The sequence below is a fragment of the Ixodes scapularis genome, unplaced genomic scaffold (genome assembly GCF_016920785.2).
Source record: "Ixodes scapularis isolate PalLabHiFi unplaced genomic scaffold, ASM1692078v2 PGA_scaffold3__209_contigs__length_174095766, whole genome shotgun sequence".
In the NCBI taxonomy this organism is placed as follows: Eukaryota; Metazoa; Arthropoda; class Arachnida; order Ixodida; family Ixodidae; genus Ixodes; species Ixodes scapularis.
Window position 1 is genome coordinate 25,182,471 of NW_024609868.1, and position 24,554 is coordinate 25,207,024.

The 24,554-nt window shown below is 47.7% G+C and overlaps 1 protein-coding gene across 1 annotated transcript in view; it reads right to left on the reverse strand.

Annotated features, from left to right (window-relative positions):
* Positions 1 to 749: 749 nt before the first annotated feature.
* LOC115311774 overlaps positions 750 to 24,554 on the reverse strand; it is an 86,862-nt gene continuing 63,057 nt past the window's right edge. The window contains exon 2 of the mRNA XM_040212126.3: positions 750 to 1,749. Coding sequence (XP_040068060.1) covers positions 1,002 to 1,749 — 748 coding nt within the window. The 3' untranslated portion in view covers positions 750 to 1,001. The remainder of the gene's footprint in view (positions 1,750 to 24,554) is intronic.

Below are 24,554 nucleotides of genomic sequence, written 5' to 3' on the forward strand. Positions count from 1 at the left end.
TTGCCTTAATTTCTTGTTTTGCCAGTTCCCATTTCTCGAAAATGTCCCCTCCCGGCTCTTTAAAAGTATCTTTCAAAAACTGTTCTGCGTTTTTTAGAAAGACGTTGTCTTTCAGAAGCTTTATGTTTAGTTTCCATAGGTTCCAATTAAACTTTTTCTTTTCAGGTGCTCTGTCGCCTATCGTCGCGATAACCAGACTGTGGTCTGAGAAAAAGACTGGAGTGACACGGTACTTTCCTAAATGTTCTGCTAGAGGGGCAGAAACATACACCCTGTCCAAACGCGCACTGGACGACGCTTGAAAATGGGTAAAGCGCATTTCCTTCTTCGCGTTTTTTACAGTGCCCCCATCAATCAGGTCATAATCCTCCAACATTTCGCCCAAAAGTAGTTCACTCTTATCAGCGTTCCGTCTTATTGGCGATCTATCCAACTGTCGTACAACACAATTAAAGTCACCCACAAGGACTAGAGCTCTATCGCAATCAAGATACCGACGTAAACCGCCAAAAAATAAAACGCGGTCAGTGGTCACATTTGGGGCATAAATGCAAATAAGCCTGAATTGATTTGACGTTAGCACAAAATCACACATAATGAAACGTCCTTCAGTGTCCGTAGTAACGCATAACTGCGACAACGGTACCGACTTCTTCAGAAGCAGGAAGCACCCTGCCGAATGACCAACTGCATGCGTCACACAGATTTCGTAGTTAGGCATGAAAGGTCTGACTGCTTCGTCTACCTGTTCCGCCTCAGCCAATTTAGTTTCTTGCAACGCCAAGAAATCGGGTTGCTCTTTCGACAATAATCGCTGTATTTGGTACTGCTTTTTCCTAGTGCATAAACCACGAACATTCAGCGTTGCAACTGTAATGGCTGATTGGGACTCACAAATCATGCGCTGTGCTTCGGTGCAGACACTAAAAACCTAAGCAGTCAGGGTCGAAGTTGTCTTGATGCAGCAATCTTGAACACCAGGGAACCAGGCAAAGAACGCCTTACTTGCTTTCCCTGCGCCGGCGTTCCTCTTTAGGATCGTTGGGCGCGGGCTGGTAACGCCCCTTCTTCGTGCGTTCCATCCAGGGGTGTAGTTGGCGTGCTCCGTTTCCTGCTGCCGTATCGTCATCGAAGGCTCGCTTAGTTGACTCGCTGGTGTCGTCCATATCTGAAGGTCCGTTGGTGCTTGCGTCGTTCGATTCCTTGTCTGCTCCGGCATCAGAGGGTTTCACGTCGGCACCGCTGGGAGGTGCGCCTTCCGGTTGACCTCCGTTCTCTCTGGCTGCCTCCAAGGAGCTGTTTCCTTCACTCTTGCGTTCTTTGGCAGGGGTTGAAACTTCTGGCGCCAAGCCCTGGATAGTACGCTCCGCTTCCTCGGCATCCATGGCGTGGTCATTGGTCTCGGCCGTCCCGGCCGCGCTGGCCACCCTGGCGTACGACCTGACACACTCGGTGCCATAATGCCCGAAGCGAAAACACTCCGAGCACTTCGGCGCCCTGCATTCTCGTCGAATATGACCTGTGCGCTTACAGCGAAAGCACAAGGGCGCCCGACCAGGGATCACAACAAGTACGTTACCACCTTGGATCCGAAGCTGGTGTGGCATGGTATCGGCCGTGCCGCCTTCGTTCAGTGTCATCCGCGCACACCTGGTCGTTGATTCGATCCCTTGGAAGCCTTCAACATTCCACTTCTCCCGGCTCACTTCCAGGACCTTGCCATACGGCTCCAATTCCTTACGCACAACGTCGTCCTGCACATCATACGGGATCCAGTGGAGACGAAGCCGTAACTCCGTGATGCTGGGATCCACGACGAGGCACCGAAGACCCTTCACCTGCAGTTCTTTGGCGTCCACGAGTCGTCTCTTTGCTTCTGCCGTTCGGAGGGTAGCCATCCAAACATGATTCATTTGGTACGCACCGAGTGCTGCGATGTCGCCGAGTACGCCGCACCTGGCCATCTCTTGTCGAAAATCCTGGATACGGTACGGGGCGCCCTTTCAAATCGCAATGCAGAAGCACCGATGTTTCACTAGTAATTCCTGTAGGCATCTGTGGTAAAACAATCTTATAGTCATCGTTCGTCGATTCACCGGAGTGATTAGAACCGCGGCCAGCAAGGGCCGTTGCAGACGCTTCCACGGAGCTCATGTTTCGAACGTCTTGCACGTTCGGCACGCGCGCTCGCACTCTCGGCCACCGATCCCCTAGTTATTCGCAAGGGATCAAGTGATGGTAAGTTCCGTCATGGAACTCATTGGCCAAGAACGCGAATCTGAATATTTGTTGACGAGCGCATATGTCCGAGTGACGAAGTTCTCGTGCCCAGTGCGTGAGCTGGGTTTAGCTGACGCCATTTTGGTACCGCTGACGTTCTCTGAGTACCGCGGATGTATCATTAGAGAGTTTTTGTAGATCGTTCCGATAGCTCCGATAGCCCCGATAACGATACTATACATGCGCGAGGGAGGCGATGGCGGAATATCGGGTATTATCGGAGTCATGAGAACGATCTACTAAAACTCTCTATTAGTGAAAAGGCGGAGAGCTTTCAAAGGAAAGGAGGTAGGAAATAGTCCGCTATATTTTCACTTGTCCGTACCGAAAAGCTGGCTTTCGACTTTATACCCTCTTTTGTTTGGTATAAACGTTATGCAGTTAGAAAAGGCTTCATTTAAAATAATTTATCCCAGCTCAAAATTGCACGTATGGTGCCCCATGCGTGCAAGGAATTCCAGACAAAAGCTCACCCATTTTTTCTCAGACCCGGACAAAAACTCACCAGGAGAAAATTTCATGTTGGTCTTAACACGAGTGCGGAAAACTTAGGTGCACGAATGCGACACTAAAATGCAATGATAAATTAAATCTGACAGACGCATGGTTTGTTGATTATAGTAGAAACAAGCTTATTTATTGATTAGTTAGAAGCTAATGAAGTCTTCTACTAGCTCTAGAAGTCTTGGTAGTTCTAGGTGTACCTGGAACCCCTCGAAAATATTTTTCAAACAATTCTGCAAGCGCAGAGGGGTTTGCCGCACCCGCTTCTATGGGGGTTCACCTCTCCGGGCTCGTGTAAATGCCGTGGCAAACGAGCGCCTGATTTCCCTGTAGGCATTCAATCAGCCTCCAGACGCCTGGATGGGCGTGGCCGACAAACTTCTGGAACCCGGTATTCATTCCATAGAGTTATTATAATGTACGCTAGAGGTTCAACTGGCGCTAGTGTCTATGCGACTTTCGGGAGGCAAATTGAAGCAGACAGCAACCAGTCTACTTTTGCGGTGCTCCTGTGCATTCCTATGGGAAAACGCGTGTGAATTTTGTCTTTTCGCCGGAAAATAACATGAATAACATTTGTTATTTGGGTTGTACCGAATAGTATGCACCCTGATTAACATTGAAAAGGTGTAACTGTTTTAGTTACAGCATTTGTTTTTACCACTGAACGATGTTAATTAAGCTTCGCTCTATTTCAGGCCCAAACCTCTGTTCCATGGCAGGTATGTAAAAACGAGTGACGATTCTATGCAAACCAACGGTCGAAAGGAATGTAGATAGTGTTCAAGGTTCGCCAGCATTCCGGTGGCACTTAATATGCCCGTCCCATCACTCTATGAAAATGACTCCGTCGTGCATCTTTACGATCGGTTAAAAAACATTCGAATGAAAAAATAAAGTGTTTGGGCTACGAAAGGTCTGTTTTTTTTAATTATTATTATTTCCTATGTCGGGCAGTTTTTATCGGACACCTGATCTGTGACTTCTTCCTATTTTCGAAAATTCGGAGCGTGCAGTTGAGGATTTGAACCCAGAACATGCATCTTCGCACATATTCATGAGCAGAAAGAATAAAGCAGTACTTATTTATTGCAAATCGGACTATATTACGTGGCTTTCAATTTATTTTGATCGCCTGCATACGCAAGGAGTTACTTATCCAGTGTTACTGCGTAGTTCTCGTCTCTTGGTTTTCCACATGTCCTTCGTTCGTTTAACACGCATATCCCCCATGCTAGAAAGCGCCGACGCCGTGTTCGCGCTAAGAGTGTCCGACAGTGCACATAAATATATGTACGAAGTGGTTTTAGCTCAGCTTCCCATGCCACGAATACCAAATAAAAACGCCGTAACTGACCAATAATTTCGTCCGCGTGACTGAGAAATGTTTCAATGTGCATAGTACGTACGAAATATTCGTGATACTTGCTCTCATACTCGAGCGCAGCGAGAAAATGCACTCGTTTTTTCCCATAGAAATGCATTACGGGAAGCCAATTTCCGACTGGTTGCTGTCTGCTTCAATTTGCAGCAGCACACTAGCGCCAGTTGAACCTCTAGCGTACATTATAATAACTCCATGATTCATTCCTTCGCATATGTTGTTCTTCCGGTCTTTATCTTGAAGAGTGGCGTCGTACATATTCCACCGTTCCGGGGGGAAACTGCGGTCGTCGTCGGCACACAATCAAGCAAAGGGAATAATTCGCTCTGGGTGCCGCCGCAGAAGGATCAGGAGCATAATGGAAGGGGCCGTTGACATGCGTGCAATCAAAGTAGTCCAGCAGGTCGTTGATGTCACCGGTAGGCATTTCCCTGGTGTAGGTTAGTCGTTCGGGCACAAACTGTGGCCAGCCTATCCAAAATCTCGCACATCTTTCTAAATTGGTCATCTGTTTTGTACTTGTCCAAAAGGCCGAACCCCGTTCCTTCAAAATATTTTTAAACATTCGAAACTCAATGGTTTGTATATAACAGTTTTGCTTCAGTTTTCTTTTCACAACGCCCTGAGATAATCCTTGATTTCAAGTACATTTACGACGCTCAATGACGGAAATAATTTAATGTTCCTAGCCATTTATTTAAAATATTACCCTGAACCCCAAGAAAACCCATGCATTCGTAATGAAGAGAAATTGTGCCTAACCTTTATGTGCACGCTCAGCGTGACATAAGCCCAATGAAAAAGCGAGATCGCCAAAGAGTTACTTCGTTTCTTCGGTCACTCTTCGGGTTAAAAAACTTCGGATCACGAAGTTTGTTGGGCGTGGCACAAGGTGCTTCTGCATACCTTGAGTCAAGCATGCTTTATCTTATCAGCTCCATTAAGTTTCAGTGACCTAAATTTCGGTCCGAAATCGTTGCTCCTCTTCCTGTTATGGCCTATCTGTCGAAACCTTTGTATGGGATGGGATGCCAATTCTCGTAAAAATGGTGCAATGTCCATCGCGTCCGCGCTTTATCCCAGCCCGTGTTTCGCTCGGGTAGCAAAAAAGAAAAGAAGAGGTGATCGTTTCTTTGGGTCTGTGAAAAAACGGGTGAGCTTTTCTCCTATGAGCTTTTGTCCAGTGAGCTTCTGTCCGGTGAGCTTTTGTCCGGTGAGATTTTTTTCCGATTACCGCGTGCAAGCATGTGCAGCCTGCGCGTGAGCATAGCTTTGGCAATCTTGCAATTGCACGGGCTTGTTCGTACGAGCAAAGACATGGCGGCGGTAAGTCGCCATGCTTGCAATGGTCTATAGGGTCTCTAAAATGCCGAGTATCGATCTAAAATGGGCCGCCAAAATCGGTGCCTGCACGTAACAATCTTAACTTTTAATCAAAGGTGTATTTCACAGGTGGGTTTTATCATGTAAAGTTACAAGGCATAGCTCCCTTTTATAAAAAAAATATAAAAGCAAAATTTGCCAGGTCCAAAGGCGGACGGCGATGAAGACGACCGACACGAGTGGCGGGTCCGCTTGGGGACACGTATTGGTAGATGGCACTACATTTTAAGAATATCAAGACTGCTCGCGACGACCGTAGTCTATAAATTGAATATAATATTTTTGTAATGTACCATTTATTTAAAAACAATTACGGTCAGTGATAGCAAAACTTGAAGTAACAAAAATAAAAGCAACGTGGTTGCATAACGACGGCTCTTGCTGCCGTCGAATTTCGTCTGCGTGTCGTCTGCTTTCTTTCGCTGGTCGGCTACACCTTCCGACGCTGCTTCCGAGGCCAGCGTCATCTATCAATACGTACGATAAAAGCGCCCCAGTCGGCTCGGTCGTCTCTGCGTCGCCGTTTGCCATTGACCCTGGCAAGTATTTCGGCCCTGTTTTGTACGGAAAAGGAGCTGTCTTGTAATTTTACAAGGTAAATCCCATCAGTGAAATACACCTCTAACGAAAAGTCTAGATTTCTACGTGCAGGTGATGAGTTTTATGGTCCATTTTAAAATGCCAGCCCAAAATTTATTTCATGGTCCCTTTTTTAATGAACTGGACTGAACGGCAGGTCTTCGCATTTTGTGCGAAACTAACTATACTCTGCGTCTGTAATACTCATTCAACCAATTTAGCAACAATGTCTGGGCCGTAATGGCGGACATTATATTTCACCACTAAACATAAATTCCCAAACCGGCTGTAAGAAGAAAAAAGAAGTAACGAAACGAGCATCATAATTAATACCAATAACTCACCGAACTTTTCCTTAATATCAAGCAGAGTAATCACTGGGCAAAAGAGTTGAGAACTTAAAATTCCATAAATTAACTCGCGTTCATAGCGATCGCTATAAATCCTCGACGTCTGTTTTAATAAAGCCAGCTCGTTCCGAGACGAACAATTATAACGTCATAGATTAATTTGTGCAGCCTACTTCACTCGTTAACTATGGCAGACTTAAAAAAACAAACAATTATATACGATCTTCAAATTATTGATGCTTTTGTTGTTCTTAGGATTATGTCTGCCGTCCACTCGAGAATGTATCACGCGGAAAAACTCGTCAGGCAGCGGCAAGTACGTCAAATCTCCGAGAGGTAAAAATCCTCCTTTTTAGGATGCAGCGGGATAGGGTGCCTAGAATACAGAGTGTTTCTCCCATTGCTTTTTCGGGGTCACGTGGTTTGTGGGCCCCGTTCGCATTACAAGCTACGAGGAGGTCCCCTCTGCCCCTCAACCGCTTTCCCCCTCGCCGTCCGACAAAGTGACGCATTCGCAGATCTACTCACTCCGTCATTAATTGCGAACTCTGTCCGTGGTTCGAGTCACTCTCGAATCTAGGCTCTCTTCAGCGGGATTCCGAACCTCAGCAACCTTCTGGCGGACAGCTTGGGCCCTTCCCACGAACAAATTAGGGTTATTTTTTAAAAATTATTTTTCTGGGTGAGACATATGGTTCGCACAAAGTGTTTTTATGGAAGAGAGCGTGTTCGTAATTACTGTCGTTGACAGCGTAAAAACGGTAGGGCGTTGCTGACCCTAATCTTTCCGTCAGCAGACGCACTTTCATCCCGGGATTGCGTAAATAGCACGCTACTCCGAACGCAGGTTACGCGTGGCGAAAGCATACTATTTCTTTTTATTCGCTTTCATCAAAAAGGTGTACGAAAGGGGCTTCACGCAAAATGCTACGAAAGGTACGTCACACAACGTCATGAAAAATGTAAAAAAAAAAAAAAAAAGGTGGTGTGTATGCTTATACAGCCTAGAACTTAGTCTGACTCAACAGGCGACGAGTCTCCCAGCAGGGGATGAGAAATTTAGCCAGATTTGTACTGGATACTTGCAGTGTTTATCTCCCCTTATTCGTTCACTCTACACTGTGGTCATTTCCCCATCCTGCGTTGCCGCTATTTCTTCTAGTTAAAACTCTCGTGCGTGTGTTTACGTGTTTACGTGTATTTTTTTTATCTTGAGCTGATATATAGTGGAAAAATCCTAACCGAAAAAAAAAAAAAAACGCTCGAAAATCGTAACTGTATCGAATAGTCTACACTATTTTTTCAAGAAAAGAAATGTTTTCACACTCGGTTCGATAGATAATAGTGTAAACGACATTATTCCATTTTTGGGCGATTTGTCGCTTATTTGTTTTATGTTTTACGTTTAACGCACGGGAATGTTCCATAGTATGTTGGTTAACTGAAAGGTCATAATTAATTTTTAATTACTGGTTTTGGGGGACATGTTGGAATTCCTATTTCGGCTGCAGTTACTATTTCGGGTCAAACAGTTTTGAAAAGAAATACTTAAACAAAAAATCTTAGACAAATTTCAGAGACTCGTAAAAAAGGAGTGCGTGCAACAACTCGCAAACAATATAAGAAAAAGAACTAAGAGGGACGTCCGCAGGGCAAGAAAATATTCCGGCTAGCAAGGTTTTTCTGACACTCGAAGGGTCGTTTTTATCCAGCAGTAGTATTTTTCTTTTATTTTTTTTCTACAGATTTGTTTTATATATAAATACGTATGACCTACTTCGTTAATATTTCGGAGTCCGGGGTCGAGGTTATAGCGAAAGGAAATCCATGGGCACCAGGTGTGTCTGAGCGTTCAAAACACGACCTTCTTCGGAAGCTCAGTTTAATACATTTTTTCGCTTCAATAAGTTGACTTTGCAAAACGAATGCTAAGTTAGAACATCGCCCAGAATGTACTCAAAATCTCAAGCTATACTTCGTCCACCCTTCCTTAAACTTCAGCACGAGCTGAAGGCGCAGCAGTGCTCTGGTTGCGCGTGCCTGCGTGTTCAAACCTGTGTTAGCGAGAGCAGAAAGTCTCAGCTTAAGGGTGAACGGAGTATAGCGCAAACTAGATATTCCCGTTACCTCGGTAAATAAATCTTCAGACTAAAGCGCTGTTAATACACTCCAGACAAAGGACCCTCGTAATTCTGCAGTAACTTATTTTTCGCTGTCTGAAACATCGAGAAAAAACAAGAGCAGTGCATTTAAAAAATAAATTTAAAAGCACCTCTTTCTTCTTTTTATTTATTAAAAACAAGTTATAGTTTTTGTTTTAGAAGGTGTACTGAGAAGACAAAAACCAAAAAGCTTTCTTGGAAACAAAAATAAATATTGTCTAGTCCTTACACTTCTCGAAACAAAAAGAATTATATAATTGGATTTTTTTCTAGTCTTCATAACGGTTTAGTAACTGTTCCAGACCCGTTTTTGTAGTTCGGGAAAAACGACGCTATCCTTTGGACACGACGACCTCTCGAAGGACAGTAGTTTACGTAATGAAGAACGCCGCAGTCCTCAGGGCAACCGTGATGGGTTTGGCCTTAAACAAAATTATGGACACCAGTATTACATTAGTGATCCCATTGCCCTTATCGCTTATATATATATATCCCTATTTTATATATTATACGTTGAATTAAAACCCAATCAGACGATCCCTATCGGTAATATATTTTTTTCCCATTTGGCTGGTCGTCTCTAAATGAAGCTTCTGGGTTGAATGTTTGCAGGCTCCACGGTTTGCAGTTGGATATATCATGTCTTGTAGAATTTTTGTTTACCTTCGTTTTTCTTTTTTTTTTTTCTTTTTTGCTGCTGGTTGAAGGGGTGAGGGAAGTCGCTAAACAAGGTGGCGTGACTGAAATGCATTTTAAAACTGTTAGGTGTATGCGTTTTTTTTTTTTTTAAATACCAAGGCGACGTCCATTTGAAAAAGTTGATTTTTTTTTAGAATGACGCGTGAACATATATGGTGCAGAAATCGGAAGTATGCGTTACACTTAAATAATGTTTCAGACTCTCAATGAGCAAATTTCTTTGTCTTAATAATGATATGAAACGATATTCGCACGCTGGAATTGCTTGGTTGGTTTTTCAGAACGTGTTCCAGCCTTCGAGGTGTATTGAGTCAACCCGATACAGCGTAGTGGGATGCATTAAAACTGCCACATGAGGACAAGGGTACAGAAACCTGATATTTGCTGCTCAAATTAGAAAATAAAACCGGAGTATCTTTGGACTAACCACCTCTAGCACAAGGGACGAGGGGGCGGGCGAGTTTCGAAGAAAAAAAGTGAAAGCCGTTTACAACTTCCTGTAACGCCGAATTGGAGCGCAGCTCTTGAGGAGGAGGAGTGGAGGGTATATTCCTCCTCCTCCCTCGTGATCATGCCTGCTAGTCCTCCTCCCCTCCTGCTCCCCCTCCCTCTCCTTTACCACCTCCTCGTCCTTCAAGCTCCTCCCCTCCCCTCGCCTCCGCCTCCTCGTCTCTCCTCCCCCCCTCCTTCACCTTCGTACTGCTTTCCTCCTTGCCGCTCAAGCCGGACAATGAGGGGAGGAGGAGGAGAAGGAGGGGGAGGAGGAGGAGGGGGAGGAGGAAGAGGGGGGGAGGAGGAGGGGAGGAGGAGAAGGGGGAGGAGGAGGAGGGGAGGAGGAGGGGGAGAAGGAGAGGGAGGAGGAGGAGAGGGAGGGGCGCGGTTACGCCGACGCCGACGCCGACGGCGACGGCGACGCCGACGCCGACGGCGACGGCGACGCCGACGCCAACGGCGACGCCGCTCAGGCTGGAAACGGGCCCCTAAGAGCTGCGCTCTAAAATATGTAACGTCACGATATGAAAAAATGTGTAACCATAGCCTCCTCTATACGGAGAAAGCCTGGCGCGTCGTGAGAAAAAACGGCCGCTGTAAATGGGAAAGGAGGGGCGGAGAAACGGGAGCGGAGAGAACCTTGCCTGCTAGCGCCACAAAAGAGCGAGCGGCCAAACGCAGAAACGATCTCTTTTTTTTCTCTCTCTCTTTTCTTGTCGCTATCGTGGAGAGGAGAAACTCAACGTCCACCCTTTCCCGTTTTTCCCTGCGCCCCATGGAGGTTAGAAGTACTAGGAGGGGGCACGTTGCAATATTGGTGAAGCCTAGTCATAAAAAGTTTAAACGATTTTGTGCCCAGCGTGACCGCAGATCTCTCTGGCGATTGGTGCGCGTGACATGTCACGTGTGAGATGGATGGTTGATTGTAGGAGGACTCTTTGCAAGCTTGCGCGCGCTCCGTCCGGTAGGTCTTATCAGATCGAAGGCTAGACTGTGGTGTATTCTAGTACCCCATAGCAAGACGAAGGCTAGCTACGGTCACGTGATGTGGTCACGTTGGCATGGTAAGTGAGGAGAGTAAGGGGGAAAATGAGAAAGAGGCGAGGCGTCAAGGGAGCATGGCTTGTGGAGGTTGCGCGGCTGACGTCATGCCCTCTCCTACCCTTCTATTCTCCATGCTGCGCCCTTTCGAATCGCCGCGCCCGTTTCTCCCGGAGTACGAAAACGACGGTGACGAAAACACAAAAACAAGCGTGGTTCGGGGAGCGGCCGCTCATGACCCAAGCGCTCGCTGTCTAGGTCTGCCCTTTCTGCTCTGCGCTACCATATTGGTCACCGTTCGGCGCGCTCCTCCTCTCCTTTTTCCTGCGGCCGCGCGCCCTATGGCTCCGTCGTCGATGTGCCAGGCTTTCTCCGTATTAGCCCCGAGAGCGAACACAAGCGTCGCTGCGGTCGCCGCGCCCGGATTGGGTGAGGTGTACCGTGACGTCAGGGGGAGGACTTTGCTCCACGATCTCGCATCGGCTCGCTCCCAGCACCGGTTTCCTGGTTTGGCGTTGTGTGCCGCAAGCTCTTCGAGGAGCTGGACTTCGTTTACCCGATATACAAGACGTTGAGTTAGGCCGATATTGACGTGCTTCCGTACTTTTTATAAGCCTGCTTGCCCCTTTTATTTTTAAAATTGGGTTAAAAATCCCGAAAGCTATCGGCGGAGGCAATTCCGCCGATGAACCTCCCCGTCCGTCCACACGACACAAGGCAATCTTGCGAGGGGTCGGTGAAGCGGTGGCGCGAGTGTTTCAAACGCTGGAATTCTGTTCCTTGCATGTTCACGATTTAAGACGATATTACATCCCGCTTTCAAGGCATTTGAAGTGGCATTTACATCATGGGCCTTTGGATGGTCGGCAAATTAGCTCGCGACCCTGACTCTGTGCTGCCACTGTGTATGCGCTCTCTCGCAGATGTTTTAAAGGCCCTGCGTCTGATGATCTTGAAAGTGATCTTGGAACAGGGTTGTTTTAAATAAACGTAGCTTCTTCGTGAATTAATTATATAGTTTACACACGCATGCAGGCATATTTTTTAGAAGCTGCACAATTACTGGAAATTAGTTTGTATGGTAGCAGCAAAAACGGCCGAATTGCCCCCAGTTGTCTGTATATGTATTGGCCAAACTATGCACGGCAATAGTGCCGTAATATGGAATTTTTAAACTTTTTCCTGACATTCTTTATTCCAGCCTTGGGTATTCCGAAAATACACCGTTTAGTCTGAATTGTCATTTCCAATTAAAAGGGGCACTCCTGCAGGTCCCCAAAAGCTTCCTCAGCCTCCGAACTCCCTACCCTAGAGCTGGACTCTCTGACATCAGAGGAAAACAGGAGTAAAAGCAAGCATTCGAACGTCTGTTCAGTGGTAGATGCAGCACTATCAGCAGAAAATGTGGAACCTGTGAAGGGCGACAGTCTGCGGGAGAAAAGCTTCAGGTATTTTAGCTTCAGGACAATTCGATTTAAGTAAAATTTCAATTTTAGGGCTTAAGGGGCTAATAACGAGCTAGACACCTTCGCTTACGTTTGTAATGCATTACTTGAGGGTTGATATAAACAAGTCCACAGATACCACCCGTGTAGTCCATTGAAATACTATCCGAATCCAGCAAAGGTCAAATGCGAGCAATGTATATAATAAATGTTCCTTGTTTTTTCACTTTGCCCCTGCACTTGGGCTGTCTTACTTATAATTCTCTCTTCATGGCCCAGGCTGTATTTAACATGTTGCTCGAAGAGCATGCAGTTTTTCTGCTTCGGCGATCTTGTTTAAAAACAGAGATACAAAAAAAAAATAATATACAAAACCGGCCAATTCATTCAAACCATCACCAGCATTTATTGTGCGAGATGTAAATCTATAGTGATGCTCCTGCAATTGTGGCCATATTTCTTTATTTTCATATACCAGCTGCGATTCATGCGTTGCCTGAACTGTCAACCATGCTTAAAATGTTGGTTGAAGTTTCGCCTGTAGCTACAGGCCATACCTCCATAAAGGCACATAAAAAATTTACACTTCAACGAAAAACACGCCAGAACAATTAAATAGAAACGAGCGCGCCGTCAGCTATACCGTCGTCACAGCCTCCACAGGGCGAGCGGGCCGAGTCGGGTAAAAATTCTCTCCTCGCCGTGACGTCACCCCGGTTCGTCGTAAGGGGGCGCCACCCGAACTTCTCGGGGCTAATAGAGGAGGCTATGGTGTAACGTACATTCTTTTTTCTATTATATTTCGCGGGCGCGATGCTTCCGTTGGGACTTTGTTCCTTCCCCAAACTCACCGGAGACGGATTATACGCCCCACAATAGTTTTCCTCCGGGAAAGCTTGCTGATACGATTTATATCAAAGTGTGCCGGGCTCATCAATCACGCTCATTCCAGACGAGTGGGGCTTATGGCGAACAGGCATCGCTGGTCGGTTTGGGCTCGGTAGCAATCAATTCGTTTGCTAACGGGCTCGCGGCCAATCAGTACAGTAACGGAAATCGACTTAAGACCCATTTACACAGGAAAGTTTGCTTACGTTTTCTTACATTACGTTGTAACTTATAAGTAGGGTTCTGTGTTTTCGGTAAATACCGATAAACCTTGATAAATAATCCTCGATAAATAACCCCCGAAGATGTGGTGAGGGCCGCCGGTTCGGCTAGCTGTCTAAAAATGAAAAAAAAAAAAAAAAAAAGAAGCCCGTCGTACGCCCAGCTAACTTTCCTGTACGAAGCCTGTATGCATGAAGTTTGCATCTTCGTTCTTATCATAATGATAGAGAAAGGTAAGTAGATCTTTGTTTATTCCTCATTTTTATTCGCCGCTCCGGTCTTTGCGCTGTTTCGCTGGATGATACCTCAGAGTGCAAGATCGGAGAAAGACGAAGCCAGCTGGGCGTAAGAGATGTTTTTCAGCACACTGAGAGAGCCAGTCAAACCAGTGCACACACCATGTCTTCGATCAACAAGGTGGTCACGCTGCTCGGTTACAAGCTCGACCGCAAACAGGGATACTTCAGAGCCCGCTTTCGCGAAGTGTGCCGCCCGGCCAACACCGGCGCCAACCGCTGAAGCCACCTCCTTCCCTCCCCACCATGGGAGTGCTGGACTCCCTGCGTCACCGGAAATTCGGGCGGCTGATCTAAAAGTCGGGCATACAGAGAGCCCCCTCCAAGCGCTCAAGACCGGCTTGTTAGAAGTCAGCACCCCATGGCAGCCCCACGAAGACAACCGTCGCGAAAACCGCTGCAAGCCTAACGCTCTTAACCCTCTTCAACCGTAAAATATCAGTCCCTCACCCTCGTCCCCACAAGCTCCGTTTAAGCTATCATCACCATTTCTTTTAGAAAAATCATTGTGCAATACCATCTCATCATCGTTGGACTGTGGCACCGCGGCTCTTTTGAGACGAAATAAATCCCTATCACTAGGAAGAAGTTCAATTTCGACCGTGTTAGCAGTGTTGCTTTGAGAGCGGTATGATTTCAGGCTTCCACCTGCTCATTACAAACCATTGAACTTGTTGTTCACAAGGTAATGACGTCACGAAAGGTAACCAAATGATGGCGCCACCGAAACATCTCGCCGCTAATAGAGAGTATTAGCTTACCGCCTACCGGGCGACCGGGGGGTTACCGCGACCGTCACTGCAGAACTGCGCATGCGCCAATTATGCCACGCTACTCGGTTTACCGCGTTTACCGTCAATGGCGACTGCCGGGCATCGGCTCCGACGGCCGGCGTAGACTAATCACTTACTGTTTTGGAATGGCGGGGGAGGCGTCTAGAAACAATCGTCGCACCACATAACATGGGAAAGGGCAAGTGAAGCGGCTCTGGTTTGCCTATAAAGGCTTTCGCCTACCCGAGGTTTATAGCAAAAATCCGGGCTTCCATGGCCGCCGGACAGGCCGGTTGAATAGATGGATGGTAACTGCTATGCCCCTTGTTTCGGGCGGCAACCTGAGCCACCTAGCCGACATTAGAGACTGGTGCTGATGGCAATGGAGCTGCGAATGCAAACAAGCAGCGTACAGGATGATGCTGTTTGCTTGCATTCGTGGGAGAACGGTGGCCGAGTGGGCTAACGCACCACAGCTCGGAGCACGTGTAGCGAAAGCTCGCGCTGCAGAACTCAGAGCACTGGGTTCAAATCCCCGTTTGGCTTGAGGCGCGACCAGTATCCAACAGCTTAGCTGACAAATTAGTTACTTGGTCGTATACCAAGGAAGTACCACTATAACTACTCGTCATGAGGAAAATATTTTTTAAAAGTGGCTTTTTATGCGGCATTTGTCCAAATAAATGTACCGCTTTAAAAACGAACCACGCCGGTATTCACTATCATCATCATGACTTTTTCCAGCCGTTGGAGAAAGAAGAAACTTCCATAGGCGCGGTCAGGCGCGGTTACGGTATGCTAAAACGTTCTTTACCCGCTACGCTCTCGGTCCGGTACCGGCTCGATGGTCGCGGTCGCGGTAACCCCGGCGGTCGCCCGGTACACTGTAAGCTAAAACTCTCTAATAGGGGTATACGTGTACCGATCGCTCCGTATACTTGGGTAGTTCCATGTTCCGCCGTTCTATGACGAAAACGTGGCGCTGTAGCCAGGACACCGGTGAAGCCCCTCAATGGCTGCATTTACATGGATGCGACCGTAGCGCATCGAGTCGAGATTTCACGATTTTGATTGGTAGCAGTTGGGTGGAAGAGGAAGAAGTAAGAAGACAGGCTGCGTGTCATTGGTCCCTGCTCGATTCGATGCACTACGATCGCATTCATGTAAACGTAGCCTATCATAGGAAAAGTGGCTCCATTCATTGTTGTGGAAATGCTTGAGACACGTGCCGCGCGCCACTTCTGGGAAGCACACGGCGTCTGAAATGTAGCTCAGTGCTGCGCTGTGCCGCCATGATCATCCCAAGGGCTGCATGTTGCACGTGCCTCTTGCACCGAGGCACCTTGAGCTACTTTTAAAACATGAAGGGGCCTCAGATACCGGTACAGTGTTCTAGAGAACACTGCAATATCGGTGCATTTCTGCTCGAAGGGACGTGGCATGAAGCGTTTCAAGCAGAGCCGTGTATAGAGAGAGTATGGTCAAGGGGAGGCGCGGGCAGTGCCAGGGCGTGCGCCACACTCGGAAAGAGGGCTTGGCATGCGCTCTTGACCAACCAGAAGCCGAAAAGAATCCCCAGCGGTGTTAGCGAGAAACAGTTCTGATCAAAGGTATATGTTCGTACATGGTATTAATAAGCGCGTAAGAGTCAAGTGTAGTAACTCTTTGTGTTCGAAAATAGGGTGCACATGTTGTTTTGATTATGATCATGCAGAAAAATGTAAGAAACGAATGCGCCGCTCAACTCTGTTTTCCTCGGACAGATTGTGACCGCTCGGACGGCAGATTCCCGGGCCTCGGCGTTTGGCGTACGGATTATATCGATCGTTCCGTTAGTCGCACTCTTGCACCATCATTTTGGATGAGCGTGATTGAAACATCACGTGTACCTTATTTTTACTCACCGAGAGTTCCTCCGATGCAGTTATCAGGTTTGTTTCTCGCGACCACCACCAGGGTATTATTTCCGGCTTCTGGTTGGTCACATTCGAATTTCTGAAGGAGCCCTGGAACACGCCCAGCCCGCTTTCGGCCAATGGACCCCTCCTCATTTGCCTCCTATACTTCCCAACGAACGGCCAAATTACAACGGTTACACCAGCTGAACTACGAAAATAGGGAGAAAGGAGTAAAAACAAGCGACCCTATTTTCGTAGTTCAGCTGGTTTAACCGTTGTAATATGTACCACCAACTAGCTCAGCTTCTACCCCCTGTTAGAATGGCCAAACTCTCTACATATAGACGCTTTACACACGCGCCAAATTACAGCCGCCATTGCTGACCTTCTCTTGTCTTACCGAGATGCCGAGCAGCTGAAACGGTAGTTGAAGATCCTCTACAAAGGCCGATGCTTTAGAAAAGGACACAGTTGAATCTAATATGGCAATAACCTGGCCTGCTATGGTAATGATGAAGTGAAATAAACGAAATAAGAGTAAACAAAAACTGAAGGTCAGTTATGGCGGCGTCCATGCACAGATGCTGCAAAGCGTCTATACGGCTCTGGTTTCAAGTGTTGTTCGCGAGCGCGCGGGGCACGAGAGCGTCTCATACGCGTGGTGGCATCGTGCGCCGCTCGACGGCACCAGGCGCAGGGTACCGGTGCCACCGGCGTCATGGACAAGTGGCATGAACAAGTGGTATCGATTTTCTGTTCGGCACACCTCCCCATACCTCAGTTCCGTAGACCGACGATAATGATGATGATGATAATTCGCGCCAATTTTTCTATATTGTTTGGTTTGGTTGCGAGCGCCACCAAGTGCCCTTCAGTAATAGCCTCTACCGCGCGAATTCAACGGCCTGAGGAGCGCAACCAGCGCACGAGGCCATGCTCGCGATGACACGTGACCATACGGTCACGGCGCATGGAGGCCGTTTCTCAAAACCGCCGTTCCGGCGCTCAGTGTGTTGCCTTTTGCGTGAGTGGTGACATCTCAGCCATTTTTCCGCCCAATCGTTTTTTTTATGCATTTTGAAGTGCGCGCAATCCGGTATCAGTCAGCACGAGCGCGTAGCTTTGGCTAATCCATAGACGCTATTTTACCGCCCAAGTCATGCACCGAGTGCGCGAGAGCGTCACGCGCTGGCACATTCAGGGCAACAATGGATGTCTTCACCCTGAGACAGACAGACATGTAGGCACCCTATGCCTGTCTCACTTTTTCACTCTCCCCCGGATTCTGGCGCTGATCGTTGGCTGATCTGGCAGGCTTGCCAGGCTCGCCATATGCACCAAGGCACGAGGCCCGTGCCTCGTGCGACTGTTGGAATCAAATCAATGGCGGCGCAGCACTAACATTGGCGGTCCTAACAATGGCGTCGGAGCATTCGCTTGTGACATGTGTCTGGCGCATTCGCACAAGAGTGGCTGTCGTATCGACAGCCACTGTTGTGCGGTGTGTGTGGAAACTGTTCTAAGAAACGCGAAGCGTGAATTTTACCGAGGTACTTTACGAGCATTGTCATCCGAGCGCTTCGCTGTTACTAACGTTAGCAGCGTAAGTCGGCGAAAAGAAAATAATTCTAGGTTGTTCCGATTACCAGTTGAGGGCATTAACACTAAGTCCCTTTCTTCGATGGTTTCTCGAATAACTAGCACTTAAATCTCGATAGGAACGTACGCATCGTATATTGTGAGTACCAGGAATTATGCTTAACAAATGTTAGACCTAACCAAAGAAAGAAACACGCTTCGTGGTTTCTTTAGCTCGTAAACACGAACATTTTTCATATACGACAGTCAGAACAAATGAAGACAGAGTGAGAAACAGAGCACAGAATTGCCGGGACAAGAGAAATGAAACACGCACGGCACACACGCTCGGCGTGTGTTCCCCTTTCCTTGTTCGCTTTATTCTGTGCACTGTTTTCCAGCGCGTTTTCTGCTTACAAGAATCCCAATCTACCACGTTTCTCGAGTATAAATTAAGTTTAGAACAACCTCGACACCAAAACGCTGCATCTCATCAGTCTTCCTCGTCTTCCCGTCTTCGCAAGGCAAAGGCGCTCGCCACTCTGAATGCTCTGCACAAACCATCACGAAGAATTCAAGGAACGCAGCAAAGGCAGGCGTGTCGTGAGTCCAAGCACGCCGCACCCCTCAGGTGTTTATAGAGCGGCGCGTTGGCGGGCTGTGTATTCCCATCGGATATGATGGTTTAGCATTCCGGTATATACATAATCTCGAGCAAGCCAGTCAACACTGTGCATACATAAACAACCTCTTGCCAAGAAGAAAACAAAACAAAAAAAGAAACAAGAAACAATTGTACCGCGTCTGCCCGATTGCGCTCATCCAAGGGCTCCCGAGAGAGCCTGCGCGTCCGTTCTATTGTCCTACACGTAGTGACACGAACAGAGAGGGGTACCGATATAAAAAGAGCAACAATACTAAGAAAAAAAAGCAAGAAGCAAATAAAAAAAGACTCATATATTGGATTTGTTCCGGCCGAGCAGCTTTTTAGCGCGCCTTTCTTCTGCTGCTGAGGCGTGGTGCCCCAGTTGTTGGGCTTGCGGGCCACTGAATTGGCCAAGAAACGCCTCGAGTGGTGCCATGTGTGTGCGTGTGTGTGTATCTGTGCGTGTGTTTGCGTGTATGTTTGTAAGACTACGGGAAAAATAAACGGGAGACCACGTCGAGTAGAAAAAGAGAAACGAAGAGAAAAAAAAGAAAAAAAGAAACGGCCACTCGTCTAATCTTGTTTGGAGTCAGCAGCATCCAAGGACTACGCTGGGTGGACAAAAAGAGAAACGAGAGTACAGCCTGCGTTGGACTCGCTTCTCTATAGTGAGGAGACCCAAAATGGGATTCAAAGTGAAGGTAGGAAACGAACAAAGGAAATGACCGAGGAAAGCGAAAGAAAAGTGACAATGAGCCTGTTTCAGGTTCGCAGTTCAAGAAAGGCGGATGGTGTCTTTGGGGGCCAATTACGTGCCGAACAAATTTCTCTCTTCCTTGCTTTGTGGCGACAAGAATGTGCTTTTCCTTGGGTTCTCCTGCTTTTAAAACTCAATAAAGCAACAAAAAAATCTTTTTTTAAACGTGTTTTGCGGGTCTACTTCGTATAAAATGCACTACAAAAAAAATACAAAAACAAAATATAGAAACGAGAGTGTTTTTAGAGTGGAACCTGAGCGCGGCACTCCGAACTCTTCAGATTCCGGAGGAAATTCGGTTTAGTGAATGCCGGTCCGGGGCTAAGAGCAAATGCGCGAGCCAGTGTTTCGTGCGGGACCTGGGTGCCCCGAATCAGCCTTCTCGTTTCGTAAGTAGTGATGAGATTATTTGAGTTAAATTAATTTCCATAATTCTTCTAGAAAATTGGTGGGGACAGAGGAGCCCGGGGTGCCCACTCTCTTTAAGTGCCATTATTGCTAAATGCTTTCATGAAATAGACTCAAACCGACAAATGAAGATATTTATAACTGCCATGCAAGGCTTCTTTTTTACCGTACTTGCACCAGCGTTCAAAATAAAAAGAGCGTTTCGAAAACAGCGTTTCAAAAACTGCAGCTGCCGCAATGTTAGACAGCTACCAAATTGATTTCTGCGTCTCGTTCGAGCTGCGTCACCCGCAGCGCCGGGAATACCTACGTTCATGCTTGGCATGGCTGTGACGTCTCTAATAAAGGAGTTTGGTGCCATTTGCCCTCACTTAGTATCCAAAAAAGAGCTGTGTAGCTGCGTCAACAAGGTAGGAGAGCGCTATTTCCAGCGCTGACTAATAACACGGAGGTAGAGCTGCGGTGTCTGTGTAAACAGGCCTTGAAAGGCGCTCTTCAAGCAAATAAAATTTATTCGCGGCACGGGAAGATTCGGAAATTGGCAGACAAGCAGCCACATTTGTGGACATCGCGGGCCCACCACCTATCATCCCCAAGCTCCAAACAGGGCACGAAGAACCTGACCCGCTCCTCGTCGATCTCCACATCGAGGACCTGCGGAGCAAGAAAACTGCAGCGATTACGACTGCACGGCAGCTCGCCGAACACCACCTCGAGCGGCAGGCTGGACGCGCATCTTCACCGAGAGAGAGAGGTATGTTTATTTCAACGAGGTAGAGGGCCTTAGAGTGATAAACTAGTATACCGTTCATCAGGCAAAAGTGACCCCCGATTGGCCGCCGCCATGTTGTACAATTTTGACCACTAGACACGTGACCAGGCCAAATCTATGACGTAACCAGACCAAATCTCTGGCGTCAACGAAAAGATGGCAGCGCCCAGTGCGTGTCGGAAGCGTTGTGGGCGTTGATCGGAGTGTGTGGATTTCGTGAGCGGAATTCGGTTTTTGAGGGTTTTGTGTGCTCTCCCGCGTAGGAATAACGTGAAGTACGAGGGAATGAGGCTTTTCTTTTTTATTTAATTCAGAGTAAGCCAGATTCGGTCCCGTGCTTCTCGTACGGGCTCGGATCACTACCTCGGACATCGCTCGGTCGTTCGAGTTTAATTAAAATATCCGCAATCGTTAACCACGGGAGCTCTTCCATAATCGCTGAGTCGAAGGATACGTCGAACCCATCCGGAACGCGGAGTCTAAAGGTATGTAGGACGTAACCAGAACGCGGAGTTCTAACGGTACGGCGGACGTGCTCGGGCAATTTTCTTAGCTCGACCGTCAAGATTCGCATTTGAAGCAGCGAGTGAAGTGTTGAAATCTCCGAACTGCTCGGTGCTGAGCTAACTACGGACCACTTCACTATATGATCCGTAGTGACGTGAAAAAGACCGACGGCGGTCACTCCGGGGGGACGGCGGCTCCCGACCGCCTGCCGGGTGCCTTCTGTGAAGGGGCGACAGTCGTGTAAGCAGTACTGTACCAGCTTCTCTTATAGTTATGTTGTTCTCGAGCAGCTTCCCGATCACTAAACCCCGCAAACGCGTGCCAAAATTTCAAAAGGTGTCTGCCAACCTGGAAAGCTTAAACTCCCAGGGAATTTCGGATCATCTGGGGAAGTCAGGGAATCATTCGAAAAGTGGGCTAAATAAGGGAAGACGACTAGTGAAAGCGGCATGGCGGTTGCTCGTCGGCACGGCCATGCTGAATGACATTGCCGAAATGTCATCCTTCGACTCAAAAAACTCAAGGAATTTGATCAAAATAGTCAGGGAAAAACTTGAAAAAGTCGGGGAATTCGAAATCAGTAGTTTGTTAGACACAATGTTTGATTTTCTTGGCACTCCACGCGTTTTTACACACGACAGGCACACGCCCGTGTATCACACGGCAGCCAGGCCAAGCGGCTGCCAGCCACTTGTGCAAGGTCGATAAGACGCAAGCGTGGAACGCTTTCGGACTGCTGTAAATACACCAGCGGGAGCGTCCGGCCGCAGTCCGACCGCCCACGCTAGGACACCCGACACAGACTCCGCGTCCTGGGTACGTCTGACGTATCTTTAGATTTTGCATCCTAGGTACGTCAGACCTATCTTTAGACACAGCGCCTGATAATAGTAGTGAATAGGGTCACGTTCAGTGCGCAAGTCACTTTATTACACTCGGAGAGCGGAATTCCATTCCCGTTGCGCAGGTAGTTCCCGAGCTAGGCATGCATTTGAAGACTATGTTTCACTCTTTCATAAAGCAAGCTTTGCGGGACCCCTCCGCCCTTGTGCACCCATTCGCAGGTCGTGTCGCCTTTCCTCATGTAACTCCCGCAGGTTCAGTGAGTTGCCGAGCCACTGCAGCCCTGGCGTCGCTCGGTACATACAAGAGGCGGCTCACGTCGGTCGTCCAGCAGCGTACTGGAGGGACGCAAAGCTAGCAGCCTCCTTGGTGCACGCAAGACGAGGCTGAGCAGAGCTCCAAGCTCTTCTGACGCACATGTGCACTCCAATGAGACCGGTGTCGCACCCCAATTCCTAGAGATGTGGTCGCACTGGCAGTCTTGTTGGTCCCTGGGGGCCGTCGAGGAGTGCCAGAAAGCAAAATTCCATCCTTCTTGCGCAGGTAGTTCCCCAGCTAGTCACTTCCTTGACGACCTCGCACCCTCTCTGGAAGCAAGCTTCGGGATGCTCTTGTGCACCCATTTGCAGGTCGTGTCGCCTTTGCTCACGTAACTCCCGCAGGTCCAGCGAGTTGCCGAGCCGCTGTAGCCCCGGCGTCGCTGGTCGTGCATCCTGGTCCTGGTCGTGCATCAACCACCGCTGCCCATTTCCGCTGAGTGCTTGGGTGTGGTAGCTTGACGTGCTTTCGCAGAAAGCTGTATGCCTTTGCCGAGTAAAAATGGAGCGTGAGGGCAAACTTGCGCACATCCTCTGTACATGCATTTTTGTTGCGCCTGACTCTTTTTAAGACTAGGTTGCGCATTGTGTTGGTGAATGCATTGTCAAGTATGTCAACTGCTGGCTTAGGAAGTCGTTTCCTCAGTTCACGGAGCAGCGTGTTCAGCTTCCTACATCCTGGCCGTCTTCCGATTGATCTTCTTCTTTGCCTGTTTCAACAGTTTCCTCGCCTTCTGCAGCTTTTGCCTACTCGTGGCCAGGACCCTGTGCAGTCGTGGTGACACAGCTGCGTACGAGTGGTCACCGAAGGAAGTGTTGCGTCGCTTGAACACAGCTTCAGGGGGAGTCTCTGACGTCGTAGCCTGAGAGGGGGGAGTAACAAGCTCCAGTTTTCAGGTACTTCGGGCGACTAGTTGCACAACTTGCAAAGGTGTGTCTCTTGTATCTGAAAGTGGTGGTCAACGAATCACTAGAAAAGTGGCATCTTTGGGATCAAGTTGATAGGTTCGAGTAAAACATTCAGGTTCTTTGCAACACTTTCAACCACCACCATTATAATAATTCCATGGCATGCTGTATGCTTTTTACAATCATTCAATCATAAGTGGGTTACGTGTTTTCAGTATATACTGATATACATAAAAATATGACCTCCAAACGATTTTTCTTGAAATCTGCAAAAACCGAAAGAACCCGAATTGAGCTCGCTTTGAAGAGAAATTGCACTTTCCACGGCAGGGAACCTTGATAAACGTCTGTACTTTTGTTGAACCACAACACCGACCGCACTGAACTGTCTGCGAGGCTGCTCTTTTTCTTTGGAAATTGTTTTTATGTGCTCCATTTAGCAATGAGTAGTGCATATCATGTTGTGTCTCCTAGAAACGCCACAGATATGCATTTGCTTTTACCACATAAGTACCGTGACACTCCGAGTTTTAGTCGATATCAAAAAAAGACACTGATAAGCTCAAAATTCGAGAGAACAAATAAGCATCAAAAAACCACCCCCATTTTTAAAAAAATAAAACTACGAGAGCCATCAGCTTTCTTTCATGATGTGAGAATGCGTGAGCATTACCTTTGGCCGAGTTATATTGACGTCAATGAGCAAGGTTGACCCAATGAATAGCACACTAGTTTTGCGATCATGAGAGCCTAGGTTCGAAACCGGGCAGGGGATAATTTATTTCTAGGTTTATTTTTTGTTCGATCACGTGATTAATAATTAAGTCACATGACGAAAATGATAACGTGAGCACAGCTGTTTGTTTTTCTATTATTTTCTTTTTCCTTAGATTGCGTCGCATTGGTCACGGCATTTGGACACAACTTTTGGTTACAGCCAGTGCTTGAAGTCTCCCGTAAGTTGAGGGGGGTCCCTACAAGAAGGGAGGAGGGCGGGGGGATGAGGGGGGGGGGGGGGGTTCTGACGAAATGTATTAGATGCACATGAAATAAAACCGACTGCTGGCTATGTCCCCGCCGCACCTGCAACCCTCATATTGCTAATCCCCAAATGTCACATCCCTGAAAACAAGCTATTTTATTGCAAGATATGATTTTGATTTCACCAATGCAGGGGCCGTGGAGGAGGGTCCCAGCCCATCCGTTAAACTCAGTGGGTGGTCCGAGACCCCCTGAGAGCCCCCAGACTTTAAGCCCTGGTTACAGCTTTTGGCTGCACCCTTTGATCACGGCTCTTCTTTTGCTCACTGAGCCAGGTAATACTCACAAATTAAAAAACACCCAAAACATGGAACCCTATTCATACGCCAGAACTCCCAGCACCCCCTTTTTGTGGGTCAGTGCCAGTTCTGGCCAACGCA